The 16,349-nt window shown below is 61.7% G+C and overlaps 1 protein-coding gene across 4 annotated transcripts in view; it reads left to right on the top strand.

Moving 5' to 3' along the window:
- PSD4 (pleckstrin and Sec7 domain containing 4) overlaps window positions 1–14,915 on the top strand; it is a 37,192-nt gene extending 22,277 nt beyond the window's left edge. For all 4 annotated transcript variants that reach the window (XM_074940193.1, XM_074940192.1, XM_074940195.1 and 1 more), the window contains 12 exons: window positions 4,059–4,238; window positions 4,507–4,587; window positions 5,104–5,216; window positions 5,986–6,044; window positions 7,794–7,883; window positions 8,762–8,805; window positions 9,075–9,241; window positions 9,719–9,789; window positions 10,185–10,330; window positions 10,958–11,102; window positions 12,487–12,630; window positions 14,228–14,915. In XM_074940193.1, coding sequence (XP_074796294.1) covers window positions 4,059–4,238; window positions 4,507–4,587; window positions 5,104–5,216; window positions 5,986–6,044; window positions 7,794–7,883; window positions 8,762–8,805; window positions 9,075–9,241; window positions 9,719–9,789; window positions 10,185–10,330; window positions 10,958–11,102; window positions 12,487–12,630; window positions 14,228–14,479 — 1,492 coding nt within the window. In that variant the 3' untranslated portion in view covers window positions 14,480–14,915. The remainder of the gene's footprint in view (window positions 1–4,058; window positions 4,239–4,506; window positions 4,588–5,103; window positions 5,217–5,985; window positions 6,045–7,793; window positions 7,884–8,761; window positions 8,806–9,074; window positions 9,242–9,718; window positions 9,790–10,184; window positions 10,331–10,957; window positions 11,103–12,486; window positions 12,631–14,227) is intronic.
- Window positions 14,916–16,349: the final 1,434 nt, after the last annotated feature.

Below are 16,349 nucleotides of genomic sequence, written 5' to 3'. Positions count from 1 at the left end.
CCCCCCCCCCCGCCAGTTTTGCTTGGCTCACAAGCTGAGCTGGGTGGAGAGGGGAGATTAACGCCAGGTGACATCGCTGTGAATTCCTCCTCAGGGCAGCGCAAGGCAGAACACCAGGGCTAAGCACAAAGCCAGGCTAGGGCTGTGAGGATGGATGCAAGACAGCTCTCTCTGTTAGCCAAAGACTCAAAAAGTAATAGCAGGTTTTTTTTAAAGTCCATCAGAAGCAGGAAGCTGCTTAACAACCAGTGGGGCCACTGGACGATCGAGACGCTAAAGGAGCACTCAAGGACGATAAGGCCATTGCAGAGAAACTAAATGAATTCTTTGCATCGGTCTTCACAGCTGAGGATGTGAGGGAGATTCCCAAACCTGAGCCATTCCTTTTAGGTGACAGATTCGAGGAACTGTCCAAGATGGAGGTATCATTAGAAGAGGTTTTGGAACAAATTGATAAATTAAACATGAGTAAGTCACCAGGACCAGATGGTATCACCCAAGAGTTCGGAAGGAACTCAGATGTGAAATTGCAGAACTACTAACTGTGGTCTGTGACCTATCATTTAAATCAGCTTCTGTACCAGATGCCTGGAGGCTAGCTAACGTGACGCCAAATTTTAGAAAGGGCTCCAGGGCTGCGGGGGCGGTGCCTGCGGGCACAAGGGCAGCAAGCGGAGCCTCCCTGCTGCCCATGCGCCTAGGGCTGCACTGCAGGGACCTGGCGGCCGCTTTCTGGGAGCCGCGGTAAGTGCCGCCAGGACCTGCACCCCGAACCCCCAGCCCAGCCCGGAGTCCCCTCCCACACCCAAACTGCCTCCGGAGCCCACACCCCCCAACACCCGAACCCCCTGCCCAGCGGCTTATTAACGCCTAGGCTGACAAATTTGCAGGGGCAGCAAATTTATAATAGCAGCCAGAGGCTGCTTCCCCCGGCCCCGGTTTGCGCCCCCGGCTCCACCCCAACTCCACCCCTTCCCCGCCCCCATTCCCCACCCCCTCCCTGCCCCTATTGGTCCCCTTGCCCAGATCCCCGCCCCGGCCCCACCTTTGCTCCTGAATGCGCCACCTTCCCCCCCTTCGCAAACCTGTTTCCCGCATAAGCCCTGGCAGGGAGCGGGGAGAAGCAGGACCCGGTGGCGTGCTCAGGGGCGGAGGCGAAGCGGAGGTGAGCTGGGGCGGGGCAGGGGGGCACCAATTATTTCAGGGCCTAGGGGCAGCAAAATCATTAATCTGCCACTGTCCCTGCCCCAGGCCTGAGTCCCCTCCTGCACCCCAAACCCCTCCTCCCCAGCCTCACCCAGAGCCCGCACCCCCAGCCAGAGCCCTCACCGTTACCCTGAACCCCTCATTTCTGGCCCAACCCGAAGCCTGCATCCCCAGCCTAGAGCCCGCACCCCAACTCCCATGCCACAGCCCGGTGAAAGTGAGTGAGGGTCAGGGAGAGCGACTGACGGAGGGAAGAGGGATGGAGTGAGTGGGGGCAGGTCTTCGGGGCAGGGGTGTTTCATAGAGTCATAGAATCATAGAATATCAGAGTTGGAAGGGACCTCAGGAGGTCATCTAGTCCAACCCCCTGCCCAGAGCAGGACCAATCCCAACTAAATCATCCCAGCCAGGGCTTTGTCAAGCCTGACCTTAAAAACTTCTAAGGAAGGGGATTCCACCACCTCCCTAGGTAATGCATTCCAGTGTTTCACCACCTTCCTAGTGAAAAAGTTTGTCCTAATATCCAACCTAAATCTTCCCCACTGCAACTTGAGACCATTACTCCTTGTCCCTTCATCAGCTATCACTGGGAATAGTCTAGATCCATCCTCTTTGGATCCACCTTTCAGGTACTTAAAAGCAGCTATCCAATCCCCCCTCATTCTTCTCTTCCGTAGACTGAACAATCCCAGTTCCCTCAGCCTCTCCTCATCAGTCATGTGTTCCAGACCCCTAATCATTTTTGTTGCCCTTCGCTGGACTCTCTCCAATTTATCCACATCCTTCTTGTAGTGTGGGGCCCAAAACTGGACACAGTACTCCAGATGAGGCCTCACCAATGTCGAATAGAGGGGAACGATCTCGTCCCTCAATCTGCTGGCAATGCCCCTACTTATACACCCCAAAATGCCATTGGCCTTCTTGGCAACAAGGGCACACTGTTGACTCATATCCAGCTTCTCGTCCACTGTCACCCCTAGGTCCTTCTCTGCAGAACTGCTGCCGAGCCATTCGGTCCCTAGTCTGTAGTGGTGCATGGGATTCTTCCGTCCTAAGTGCAGGACTCTGCACTTGTCCTTGTTGAACCTCATCAGATCTCTTTTGGCCCAATCCTCCAATTTGTCTAGGTCCCTCTGTATCCTATCCCTACCCTCCAGCGTATCTACCACTCCTCCCAGTTTAGTGTCATCCGCAAACTTGCTGAGGGTGCAATCCACACCATCCTCCAGATCATTAATGAAGATATTGAACAAAACCGGCCCCAGGACCGACCCTTCGGGCACTCCGCCAGATACCGGCTGCCAACTAGACATGGATCCATTGATCACTACCCGTTGAGCCCGACAATCTAGCCAACTTTCTACCCACCTTGTAGTGCATCCATCCAGCCCATACTTCTTTAACTTGCTGGCAAGAATACTGTGGGAGACCGTGTCAAAAGCTTTGCTAAAATTGAGAAATAGCATGTCCACTGCTTTCCCTTCATCCACAGAACCAGTTATCTCATCATAGAAGGCAATTAGGTTAGTCAGGCATGACTTGCCCTTGGTGAATCCATGCTGACTGTTCCTGATCACTTTCCTCTCCTCTAAGTGCTTCAGAATTGATTCCTTGAGGACCTGCTCCATGATTTTTCCGGGGACTGAGGTGAGGCTGACTGGCCTGTAGTTCCCAGGATCCTCCTCCTTCCCTTTTTTGAAGATGGGCACTACATTAGCCTTTTTCCAGTCGTCCAGGAGCTCCCCGATCGCCATGAGTTTTCAAAGATAATGGCCAATGGCTCTGCAATCAAATCCGCCAACTCCTTTAGCACTCTCGGATGCAGCGCATCCGGTCCCATGGACTTGTGCATGTCCAGCTTTTCTAAATAGTCCCGAACCACTTCTTCCTTCACAGAGGGCTGGCCACCTCCTCCCCATGCTGTGCTGCCCAGTGCAGTAGTCTGGGAGCTGACCTTGTTCGTGAAGACAGAGGCAAAAAAAGCATTGAGTACATTAGCTTTTTCCACATCCTCTGTCACTAGGTTGCCTCCCTCATTCAGTAAGGGGCTCACACTTTCCTTGGCTTTCTTCTTATTGCTAACATACCTGAAGAAACCCTTCTTGTTACTCTTAACATCCCTCGCTAGCTGCAACTCCGGGTGTGATTTAGCCTTCCTGATTTCACTCCTGCATGCCCGAGCAATATTTATATACTCATCCCTGGTCATTTGTCCAATCTTCCACTTCTTGTAAGCCTCTTTTTTGTGTTTTGTGTTTGATTTTGTGCAATTAGAAAATTGGCAACCCTAGTGGGGCCTGAGGCCCAGATCCTCAGAGATATCTAGGCTCCTGATTGCCAAGGGGAATTAGGACCCTAACATGGAGGATCTGGGTCTAAGTAAGGTCACATGGGGAATTGAACCCAGGTTTCAGGCTAACCACTTGACCAGCCTTCCTTTCACAGACTGCAGGTGTGCGCTCCTCCCAGCCCTACTCCCTGACGGCTCTTTGATGCACACATGAGCTGATATAGGATTTGCTCACCCCTAATGGGGAAGCAGGATGAGAACCCAGCTTCCAAACCGCGGCCTTGGCCCCATGAGCTAACAAAGAGAGCTCAGAGGCAGCAGCAGCAGTAGTAGGACTCTTAACCTCACTTACCACAGACCCGTGTCTGAGCGCCGAGGGGCAGATCACAAGGTCCCACGCGCCACTTACACTGCCCAGCGCGGGGGGGGGGAGAGCTGGGCCTCGCAGCCAGTGCCTCCCCTCACAGCAGGCTGCTGCAGGAGAGGGCTGGACTCAGCCATGGGGAGGGCAGTGATGGGAGGGGCCCCCCCTTGCTGCTGACACCCCCGTACGCCCCCTCAGATGTCCCAAGGAGGAGGACGCAGGGGAGAAGCCAGGAGACCCGGAAGTGTTGCAGCCCGACGGGGCCCTCCTTGCCAACGGGGCCTCCGGGGACCAGGGGGCAGCTCAGCGGCTGGCAGCAAGGCTTTACCACCTGGACGGCTTCAAGAGGTCGCAGGTGGCCTCCTACCTCAGGAAGAAGTAAGGACTTAAGTTACGTTTTGGGCAAGATGGATGGTGTTCTGGAGTGCCCCCTACTGGGAGGGCTGGAGTAGCCAGGAGCTCCCCCCATAGCCAGCGCCCTGCCCCACTCCCCACAGTGCCCAAGGCTGGGGCTGGAGTAGCTGGGAGCTTCCCCCACAGCCAGTGCCCTGCCCCCCCCACAGCGCCCCCTGCTGGGAGAGGCTGGGGCTGGAGTAGCCCGGAGCTCAGCTCTGCACTGCTCTGATTTGCATGTGTTGGTTCCCAGCAACGAGTTCAGCCGGCAGGTGGCGGAGGAGTACCTCGCCTTCTTCCAGTTCAGCGGGCAGACTCTGGACCGGGCCCTCAGGTAAGGGCACCGCAGACCCTTCCAGAGCGTTTCCCAGGGGAGCAGCGTGGGACGAAAGCCTGCAGGGAGGGGGGCAGAGGGAGGGGACGCTCAGGGCAGCGCTATTAATTCCTCATCTCAGCATCGGACCATGCTGCTGACGACCGGACCTAAGGCCAGCCAGAGAGGGCCCCGTGGTGCCAGGCCCTGGACACACAGCATAGTGGACAGTTCCCACCCCAAAGAGCTGACAAGCTAAATAGGGCAGATGTGGGGAGGGGGGGGCGGGGATTGGAGCAAACAGCTGATCAGCCCCAGGCAGAGAAAGCCCCCAGGCTACACATCTCTGGGTCCGGGGGGGCAGAGTCCCTGTTGCACGGGCCTGGGGCCACAGGGGGCCAAGGGCTGTACAAACATACCTGGGGCTGCAGTGGCAGCAGACGAGCGGCATGCGCAGGGTGGGGAGAGGAGAGGATCCAGCCAGTCCAGGTGCCAGCTGCAAGTCTCCCCGGGTGGTGTCTCCTGTGTGCCGGGCAGGTCCTTCCTCAAGGCCTTCGTGCTGACTGGGGAGACGCAGGAGCGGGAGCGGATCCTCAGACACTTCTCTAAGCGCTACCACCTCAGCAACCCCGACGCCTTTCCCTCGGCAGGTGAGCTCCCCGGGCCCCCCACATCCCCGCCCCGGCTCACAGGCACCCTAGGGTCTGACGCATCCTGGACCTGACACTGTCACTCACTCCCCACGGGACCAGTGCTGCTCTGTGCCTCAGTTTCCCCACCCACAGTAGGAGACAGTGATTCCCATCCCTCCTCTACAGGGTGCTTGAGAGGTAGGACCACCATGCCTCTAAAGAGCGGCAATGCACCCAGGCCAGCGCCTGGCAGCCATGAACCCGCCCAGCTCCCAGGCCATTCAGAGTGCTCACGGCACCTGCCACCTCTGGGCTGGAACCAGGCAGCTGTTTAATGGTACCACAAGGCTGCAGGCCAGTTTAAGACAGGAAGTGAAGAGTGCCGCACCACAGGAAGCTGCGAGGGCGGGGTGAGGGTTAGGGTTAGGGGTGGTGGGGATGAATGGAGCTGGAGTTTGGCTGGGATGCCCAGGTTTTACTTCGGAGCCCCGGGATGAAGGCGTTTTGGGATTCCCCACTGCCCCCACTCAAATGCCCATGATTGCCCCGCCCTACCGCCACCCCAGCACTCAGTAGATGGCGGGGGAGGAGCTGTGCCACTGAGAGCTGGGATCGCTTACCAGGAGGTTGCCACAGTGCCTGCCTGGGAGAGGTGCCGGGTGGGGCGATCTGTGCCCTGGAGGGGTGTGGGACCCCTGCTGTCCACACACAGTGGGCTCTGCAGATCTCTCCTGCCAAGGACCCCCAGGCTGGCTCCATGCCAAACACGCTCCCTCTCTGCCCCTAGATGCTGTGCACACCTTGACCTGTGCCGTCATGCTGCTCAATACGGACCTGCACGGGCAGGTAAGCCCAGGGGCACGGAGGGGTGGGGGGGTTCAATGGGGATCTCACCAACCAAGCCCAGAGTGTGGCCCGACTGGCCATGCCAGGGTGGTGTCCAGAGCTGGGCTGTTTCGTGCAGCTGGGCACAGAGGGGGAAAGGGGTTGGTAGCAGGACGTGCCCTCCCCCGGTGGTTCCCATCGGTGAGTGCTTTGGTGCGAGTGTGCAATGAGATGGGGGGCTCAGCCCATCTCCAGCAGGGAGGGCTCACGAGGTCCTGGGCCATGGAGACAGAGCTCCGCCTCGAAGGGCGGGGTGAGGACTGGGGTCAGGTGGCTGTGCATCTTCTGGGATTCAGCAGCGGGGGGAAGGGATGGTCCGTCCATCTGGCCCTTTTCGCCAGCGCCACAGTCACTAAGGGAACCGATTGCGTTGAAAAGCAAGGCTAAAAAGCTTGTTAGCAAATCGGCAGGCTCAGTCCGGGGCGGGACAGGCCTCCAGTTAGCGCGCACATGCATGGACACAGGCTCCGTGATCTCACACATACTCGTGTGCCCAGCCGTCTGGGGGCCTGCCCAGGCGTGTGCTCATGGGCTTGTGCATGCTAGAGTATGCCCGTGTCACAGGGGAGGGAAATCCTTGGAGCTGGGGCTGCCCACTGGTTTTGGCTGGCATTTCACTTTACTGGGTGGGTCTCCTTGGCCCTCACCTAGCTGTCCCTGGTCACACTGTGGGTGCCCCAGGGACACCCACTCTAATCCCAGCCCTGCTCAAGGGTCCCATCAGCCTTTGGCTGATCTGGGGAGTTGGGCAGTGCAGCAACTGGTCCTGCAAACTCCCCTTCTTCTGCTGCTCTGGGAGTCACCCCTGGTGCCTGACCGTGCCCAGCTGTGCCCCGGCAGCTGTTCTGTGTGGGACCCCAGGCCTCGTACCCAGGAGGAGCTGTGCCAATGATTCACCCTGGGGCAGGGGGAAGGTCACCCCTGAGAACAGCAGCCCCCGCCCAGATGCATCATGGCTCCATGCTGCAGCTCCAGGGCAAAATGCTGTGTGAGTGTGGGCACAAGGTCCTGGGTGTGCACGCATGTGAATCCACACAGGTTGTTTGCCCAAGATCAAGCATGTGTGTGAACAGGGGAGTGCCTGTGTGCAGAAACACGGGCGTGGAGGGATGTGCCAAAGCAGGCTCCAGCACAGACCTGGCCCCCGGACTCCTGGGTTCTGCTCCTTCCTGCCACCCCCCCCTCGCTTTGTACACTTAGGGGCAAGGAGTGATTTAAGGGGAGGCTGCCCGTCACTGGGATAGCCATGTTGTCACTGGCAGGCTAGCAGTGAGAGGGGTGCAGGGCCCACCCCCCAGCTGAGTTGTCAGCCGGCAGGATGGAACCCTGGGCGCCTCCTCCGTCAGCCTGTGTTCGTGGCCCTGGCCAGCACTACAGGGGGCCAGACAAGGCACAGCTGCCCTCTGCTGGCTGGATGTAGCACCATGTAACAGTGTGTCATAACCCCGGCGCAGCTCCCCTCCAGGGCTTTGGGAGCAGCAGGCTCTGAGTGCTAGAAAGATCATTTGGCTCCATTATCCAGGCTGTGTGGGGTCAGTGCCCCTGGCCCTGGTGCTGGCCCTGGCCTGGGGTGGGGAGGACATGTGTGGGAGCCATGTGCGCTGGGCAGCGCGAAGTGCCACACGGGCACAAACCCAGCCCTGTTCTCACTGTGATCCATGTTTCTTCCATCCCTGTGTGCGTCGCACCATCGCCCCCTTGTGGCTGCAGAACATCGGCCGCAGCATGACCTGCCACGAGTTTGTAACCAACCTTGATGGTATGAGGGACGGGCAGAACTTCCCCAAAGATCAGCTCAAGGTACTGAACCCCTCGGCCGGGCGAGCTGGTGCTGCTGGTGTCAAGAGCTTCTGGCCTGCATGCCAGCTGAGGGCCTGGCGGGCCCCAATACCTACCCAGCTGTGTGTCCACCCACCGGTCACCTGTCTGTCTGTCCATCCTGCTACAAATCTGTCCATCCACCCCCGTATCTATCTACCCTACACACTCCCTCTATCTATCTATCTATCTATCTATCTATCTATCTATCTATCTCCATCGACCCCCTCTATCTAATCTATCTGTCTATCCCCATCGATCCCCTCTAGCTAGCTATCCACCTATCTATCCTCATCGACCCCCTCCAGCTATCTATACCCATCGACCCTCTCTGTCTAATCTATCTAGCTATCCCCATCGATCCCCTCTAGCTAGCTATCCAGCTATCTATCCCCATCGACCCCCTCTATCTAATCTATCTATCTATCCCCTTCCCCCCCCCTCTAGCTATCTCTACCTATCCCTGGCACCCTGCCCCCAGTGTCTCAGTGCTGCATGGGGTCGGGAGGGTGACAGGGCTCCGCGTGGCCCTGTGTAGGGGGGAGGAACCCGGCTAATCCCGGAGCCCAGGCCCATTCCTGCCATGCCCTTGGGGAGACAGCCCAGGGAACGGCCGTGAGGTCGTGGTGATTGCAGCGAGGGTGACACCCCCTCCGATGGGGGTGCCCAGCAGTCCTGGCGAGGGCTGTCCCTGCAGAGCCTGGCTGCGGAAGGAAGAGCCCTGCCCAGGATAGCGCCGGAGGGAGGCAGGGACCCCCGGCTCTGTGGCTGCTAGGGGGCAGCATGCGGCCTGCCCCAGGCAGGGGGCGGGGCTCTCACGGGGGCGTGGCCGCTCTGACGCCCTGTTGCTCTCCCGGCAGGCCCTGTATTACTCCATCCGCAACGAGAAGCTGGAGTGGGCCATGTGAGTACCCGGGACCCCGCCAGCCTCCCACTGCCCCCGCTGCCTGCAATGGTCCCTCCCGGGAGCCACACAGCCTGGTCCAGCCCCCATTCCACCCGCTGGTCAATGGCATGTTCCATTCTGATGGGGGGGGAGCCACAATCTGTTCCATTCTGACCGTGGGGAGGCGAGGGGGGGGGACACAAACCCCGGCCTGTTCCATTCTGACCCCGGGGGGGGCACCTTGCCAGCCCAGCCTGTAATGCTGGGCGCCGTGGCTCCCCCTGCAGGGATGAGGAGGAGCTGGTCAGTGCCCTGACACCCCGGCCGCCCAGCACCCCGTCCAGCCGGAAGAAAAGTAACCCCTTCCTGACGCTGACCCAGGACGCCAAGGCCGCCACATACAAGGAGGGGCAGCTCTCCCGCAAGGTGCACGCTGAAGCCGATGGCAAGAAGAGTGAGTGTCATCCGTCTCCCCGGCAACCAGCAGGGGGCGGAGCAGTGACACCCATTGCCTGGCAACCAGCATGGGGGGAGTGACATCCGTTGCCTGGCAATCAGCATGGGGGCAGGAGTGACACCACCAGCGCAGTGGGGCGGGGTGATGCCTGTCGCCCCAGCAACCAGCACGGGACAGTGACACCCATCACCTGGCAACCAGCGCAGGGGGGAGGGGTGATGCCTGTTGCCCCAGCAACCAGCACGGGACAGTGACACCCATCACCTGGCAACCAGCGCAGGGGGGAGGGGTGTTGCCTCTCACCCCAGCAACCAGCATATGTGTGTGGGGGTGTGTGTGTGTGTGACGCTTGTCACCCCGGGAAACCAGCATTGGGGGGGTGACACCCATCACGGGCTGGGGCGGGTGGAGGTCTCACCCTCCCTGGGGCGGGAGGGGCTGGGGTCTCACCCTGCATGACCTTTGCCCTTCCAGCACCCTGGGGGAAGCGAGGCTGGAAAACCTTCTACACGGTGCTCAAGGGGATGGTGCTCTACTTCCTCAAGGTAATGCTGGGGTCCTGCTTTGGGGCTGGGGTGTGGGGAGCGGTGGGCAGCGCCGTGGGGCTGGAGACGTGGGGAGAGCAGCCCTTAAGGGTCTAGTCCCCAGCCCCATCCCATGGCTGGGGGATACCATATCTAATGTGGCTTTGGGGGCTCTTTGTGGCTCAGATCCGTGTCTCCCTGATGGCCAGTGGGAGCCCCCAGCAGACACCAGCCAGGCCCAGCGCCCCTGGCCCAACCCACAGAGCAGGAGCCGCCCTGGGAGAGAGTCCCTGGCATGGGGGCACAAGGGGCAGGCAGTGGGGGCAGACAGGCTGTACCACGCGGGGGCTAGGGCTCCGGGTAGGGAAGTCTGCTCCCGCCTCTTGGCTCATGCTCCGTGTGCCCCTCCCTCACAGGATGAGACCCGGGTTGACGTGCCAGGCATGGAGGAGCCGATCGGTGTGCACCATGCACTAGCCGAGAGAGCCTCCAAGTACAACAAGCGGCCACATGTCTTCCGCCTCCAGACGGCCGACTGGCGCATCTTCCTCTTCCAGGCGCTGTGAGTGCCCCCTCAGGCATGGGACCTCCCGCCCTGGGTACACTGTCCCCATCCCGGGCATGTGGCCCCATCCCCCCGCCCAGGGGATGCTGCCCTCTTCCCCGCCCTGGGCACGATGCCCCCCGCCCTGACCTTCTCCCCTGGGTCAGGGCACACTGCTCCCCCCCAACCTGGGCATGCTGCCCTCCCCACCTGAGTACACTGCCCCCATCCTGGGCATGCAGCCCCATCCCCCTGCCCTGGGGAAGCTGCCCCCTGCCCCGACCTGGGCACGCTGCCCTCCCCACCCTGTCCTGGACATTCTGCCCCCGCTCCCCCACACTCCGCGGCACACTCTCCCTGCTCCTTTACATCAGTCCCCCCTGTCCTGGGGCCTGCTGCCCATGCCACCCCGGGGGCACTGCATGTTACATGGCTCTGCCTTCCTAGCGGGAGCTCTGCCCATGCCCCTCACTCCCGACCCGCAGCCCCCACTGCATCTGCCCTGGGAGCTGACCACAGACTGGGACCCAGCCAGGGGCAGCCAGTTGGAGCCTTCACCCCTGAGAGTCTCTGCTCCCGCTCAGGCCCCAGGGCGTGGCCTCCTCCCAGAGCCCACACCACAGTCTCTCCCTCTCTCCTCCCCAGAAGCGCCGAGGAGATGAGCTCCTGGATCTCCCGCATCAACCTGGTGGCCGCCATGTTCTCATCTCCGCCCTTCCCGGCGGCTGTGGGCTCCCAGCGCAAGTTCATCCGGCCCATCCTGCCCACAGCACAGAGCCGCAGCTCCCTGGTGAGCTCCCCAGTGCCGTCACCCGTGGGCATGGGGCAGGGCTGCCCCAGCGACTGCCAGTGACGGGACCCCCAGGGCCCCTCCGCGACTGACAGCCACGGGACCCCCAGCGACAGGCCCCCCAGGCCCCCAGTGACTACCAGCCATGGGACCCCCAGGGCCCTCAGCGATTCCCCAGTGAAAGGACTCCCAGAGCCCTCAGCGACTGCCAGCCACAGGATCCCCCACGGCCCTCAGCGATTCCACAGTGACGGGACCCCCAGGTCCCTCAGCAACTCCCAGCCACGGGACCCCCAGGGTCCCTCAGCGATTCCCCAGTGAAAGGACCCCCAGAGCCCTCAGCGACTGCTAGCCACAGGATCCCGCAGTGATGGGACCCCCAGGGCCCTCAGCGATTCCACAGTGATGGGACCCCCAGGCCCCCAGCGATTGCCAGCCACAGACCCCCAGTGACTGCCAGCCATGGGACCCCCAGCCACGGTACCCCCAGGCCCCTCCACGACTGCCAGCCATGGGACCCCCAGCCACGGGACTCCCAGGCCCCCAGCGACTGCCAGCCATAGGATGCCCCAGTGACGGGACCCCCAGGGCTCCTCTGCGACTGCCAGCCACGGGACCCCCAGCCACGGGACCCCCAGGCCCCCAGCGACTGCCAGCCATGGAACCCCCAGTGACGGGACCCCCAGGGCCCTCAGCGACTCCCTGCCATGGGACCCCCCAGTGATGGGACCCCCAGACCCATCAGCGACTGCCAGCCATGGGACCCCCAGGACCGTCAGCGATTCCCCAGTGAAAGGACCCCCAGAGCCCTCAGCGACTGCCAGCCACGGGACCCCCAGGGCCCCTCTGCGACTCCCAGCCACGGGACCCCCCAGTGATGGGACCCCCAGACCCATCAGCGACTGCCAGCCATGGGACCCCCAGGGCCCTCAGCGATTCCCCAGTGAAAGGACCCGCAGAACCCTCAGCGACTGCCAGCCACAGGATCCTCCAGTGATGGGACCCCCAGGGTCCCTCACTGATTCCCCAGCAACGGGACCTCCAGGCCCCTCAGCGACTCCCAGCCATGGGACCCCAGGCCCTCTGGGGGTTTTCTCCCCAGCCTGAGGGTCTCACTGACAGGGGCATTTTCCTTGGCTCAGTTTTGCCCCCTGGTGCCCCCCCCAAGTGCCTCCCATGGGCTCTGCCCCTTCGTGGATTTGTGGGCCCATCAGAGCACCATAGGTGGTGGCTGGATCAGCTTCCCGGCTCAGCCCATGGCGGCCCCGTGCCCCATCGATTGGCTGCTTGTCATGGCCATCCCCTCCGCCTCAGTGGCTGTGGTTCCCGTGGAGGGTTCCTGGCGTGTGTGGGGGACCCCTTGACTGAGCCCGTGTCCCGGCAGGAGGAGCAGCACCAGGCCCACGAGGGGTGGATGGACAAGTTCTCCGACGAGCTGGGCGAGCACCAGCGGAACCTGCCCGACAAGCGGGGCCGGGGTCGCGACCTGGAGGAGTATCGGCTCAAGAAGGAGTATCTGCTCTATGAGGTGGGCACCGCCCTGGGGGCGGGCACGGAGGTCGCTGTGTCATAGAATCACAGAATATCAGGGTTGGAAGGGACCTCAGGAGGTCATCTAGTCCAACCCCCTGCTCAAAGCAGGACCAATCCCCAATTAAATCATCCCAGCCAGGGCTTTGTCAAGCCTGACCTTAAAAACCTCTAAGGAAGGAGATTCCACCACCTCCCTAGGTAATGCATTCCAGTGCTTCACCACCCTCCTAGTGAAAAAGTTTGTCCTAATATCGAACCTAAACCTCCCCCACTGCAACTTGAGACCATTACCCCTTGTTCTGTCATCTGCTACCACTGAGAACAGTGTAGATCCATCCTCTATGGAACCCCCTTTCAGGTAGCTGAAAGCAGCTATCAAATCCCCCCTCATTCTTCTCTTCTGCAGACTAAACAATCCCAGTTCCCTCAGCCTCTCCTCATAAGTCATGTGTTCCAGACCCCTAATCATTTTTGTTGCTCTTCGCTGGACTCTCTCCAATTTATCCACGTCCTTCTTGTAGCATGGGGCCCAAAACTGGACACAGTACTCCAGATGAGGCCTCACCAATGTCGAATAGAGGGGAACGATCACGTCCCTCGATCTGCTGGCAATGCCCCTACTTATACAGCCCAAAATGCCATTGGCCTTCTTGGCAACAAGGGCACACTGTTGACTCATATCCAGCTTCTCGTCCACTGTCACCCCTAGGTCCTTTTCCGCAGAACTGCTGCCTAGCCATTCGGTCCCTAGTCTGTAGCTGTGCATTGGGTTCTTCTGTCCTAAGTGCAGGACTCTTGTCCTTGTTGAACCTCATCAGATTTCTTTTGGCCCAGTCCTCTAATTAGTCTAGGTCCCTCTGTATCCCATCCCTACCCTCCAGCGTATCTACCACTCCTGCCAGTTTAGTGTCATCTGCAAACTTGCTGAGGGTGCAATCCACACCATCCTCCAGATCATTAATGAAGATATTGAACAAAGCCGGCCCCAGGACCGACCCTTGGGGCACTCCACTTGATACCGGCTGCCAACTAGACATGGAGCCATTGATCACTCCCCTTTGAGCCTGACGATCTAGCCAACTTTCTATCCACCTTATAGTGTCCTCAGTAGGGACAGCTCAGAGCCAGGGGGCTCGACCGGGGTGCTGTGCTGAGGGGAGCAGTGGGCGGGGGCTCAGCAGGGGGGTGCTGTGCTGCAGGGTGTGGAGTGGGCGGCTCAGCAGGGGGCAGAGTGGGGGCTCAGCAGGGGGCACTGGGCTTCGGGGGCAGGGTTGGGGCTCAGCAGGCGGCGCTATGCTGCTGGGGGAAGGGCAGGAGCTCAGCAGGGCGTGGGGTGGGGCCTCAGCAGGGGGCACCGGGCTGTGGGGGGCGGGCTCAGCAGGGGGTGCTGGGTGGAAGGGGGTGAGGTGGGGGCTCAGCAGGGGGCACTGTGCTGCTGGGGAAGGGACTAGCACTAAAGGGAAGATCTCAGGGCACCCCAGGCTGGGGACCCGTGCCCCACCCCCGCCATGCTGTGTGGCTGTTCCCCTGCCTGGCGTGTTGCCCCCCAGAGCTGGCTGCAGCCAGGGCTCACGCTGCGCTCGCCCTTGCAGAAGCGCCGCTATGAGACCTACGTGAAGCTGCTGGAGGCGCGGCTGTGCGGGGGCTCCGAGGAGCTGGAGCAGTGGGAGGCACGGCTCGGGGGCTCCGACTCGGCTGACGAGGGGCTCGGCCTCATCAAGTCGCACTCCAGCCCCTCGCTCAACCTGGACCCGCCGCCTGCCGGCGTGAAGGTCAAACGCAACATCTCGGAGCGCAGGACGGTCCGGAAGATCATCCCCAAGCGCAACAAGCAGCTGCTGTGACCCCCGCCAGGGCGCCCAGGGACACCCCCCGGGCACTCGCCCCAGCACAAGGTACGAGCTGTCGCCCGGACTTGAACCCATGGCTCATGGGACACGATGGCACCGACAGCATGGAGCCCCCAGGTGGCGCCAGCATCTCAGCAATGGGGGGTGATGAAGGCACCAAGGGTGGGTGCCCCCCCCGGGGGTCCCAGCCCAGGACTCTGAGCCACCCTGCCCTTGGAAAGGGAGCGGCACCGGGCTCTGTCCATGTGTCCCCCCCAGGAGGCAGCGCTGCCTCGATGGACCTGGACTGGACTGGGGGGCACCTGGTGCAGGACGGTCCATCCCGCCGGCTGAGCTGGGCTCTGGGGCCCCCCCAGGGCACTGCCCCCCCACGCCGTCTCCTGATTCCTGTTCTCAGAGACTGGCAGCCGCCAGAGCAATAAACCAGAGCGAGCCATGGAACCGTGCCCAGGCTGCATGGGGAGGGGCGGGGACACGGGGCTGTTCCCTGCCTGGGCAGCATACCCCACATAATGCGGGGCAGCGGGGCTGGGGAGGAGAGAGGGGACAGCCAGAGCTCTGGAGGAGCTTGGTCAGCCCATGGACCTGCCTTGGCAAACTCCCACGCTGCCCCATCGCCATGGACCCAGTCCTGCAGCTAGGGCTGGGCAGCATGTCACACTGATGGGCGATGGGCCTATGGGTGCTGCGATGCCCTGGTGATGTGTGCCGGATGGATATGGACTCCCCACCCTCGCCCCACTCTGCCCCCACTGGGCCGGAGCCGGGTGCCTGGGCCCCTCCCCGGCTGGAGAGCCCTCCAGTGATCAGCAGGGCGGAGCCGAGCTGCAGGGGCAGGAGCAGTGTGAAGGGGGGTGGGGCCGGCTACTAATGGACTGAAGAGCCCAGCTGGGAATTCGGAGGTGCCTGGGCATCTGGGCTGAACCGGCTGCAGCCAGGAGGGGCTGGGAGCCAGGGGGAGAAGGCCCTGGCTACTCCACCATGAGCTGCCCCCCAGCTCTGCCGGTGCCCCGCACTCCTGACCCACAGGTTTTGCTACTCCAGCCCTGGGCTCCCCACCCCCCCCGCTCTGCCGATGCTCCTCACTCTTGACCTACAGGCCCCTGCTGTCTCAGCCCTGGGCTCCCCGTCTCCCACCCCCATCCCCAGCGTGGCCTGTGCCCCTCAGTCCTGACCCGCAGCCCCTGATATCCCAGACCTGGGCTCCCCATCCCCAACCCTGGGCTCCCCCTCAGCTCTGCTGGTGCCCCTCACTCCTGACCCGCAGCCCCCTGCTAGCCCAGCCCTGGGCTCCCCCATCCAGGGCAGATGGTCCTGTTTTCCTATCCAACTAGCTGCTCCCCTGGTTTTGTGGCCCTGCCGCAGGGCTGCTAATGGCCCGTGACCCCTTCCCCAGCCCTGACTGCCCCCTGGGCTCTGGCAGTGCCTGGCCGGGGGTCTCAGGTTGATCCCTGGGGGCCTGGGCCCATGTTGAGGAACTCCCTCGCCCACAAACAGGCACCCACTGCCCTGTCCAGAGTGAGGCGTTCTCTGGTTCCCCAGGCATTCAGGGGTGTGGGGCCAGGAGCCAGGACTCCTGGGTTCTCTCCCTGGCTCTGACATCCTGCAGCCAAGCTGTCCTAGAAGAAGGGTGGGGGCTGCTGGAACTCCCGGCCCAGGGCCGTCCTTACTCATACGCAAAGCACGCAGCTGCGTAGGGCACCAGGAAATTTGGGGCACCAAATTGCCTGAAATTTCCTGGTGCCCAGCGCAGCAGCGTGCTGCTCCAGCCCCTGCTCCGGCTCTTCCCCAGGCCCCGCCCCTGCTCTGCCCCAGCCCTGCCCCCACTCCCCTGAAGGCTGCAGCCAGGCCCAACCCTGCACTC

This window comes from Natator depressus, chromosome 26 (genome assembly GCF_965152275.1).
Source record: "Natator depressus isolate rNatDep1 chromosome 26, rNatDep2.hap1, whole genome shotgun sequence".
Classification (NCBI taxonomy): Eukaryota; Metazoa; Chordata; order Testudines; family Cheloniidae; genus Natator; species Natator depressus.
Note: the sequence above shows the minus strand (reverse complement) of the source record. Positions and strands in the feature narration are given on the sequence as shown.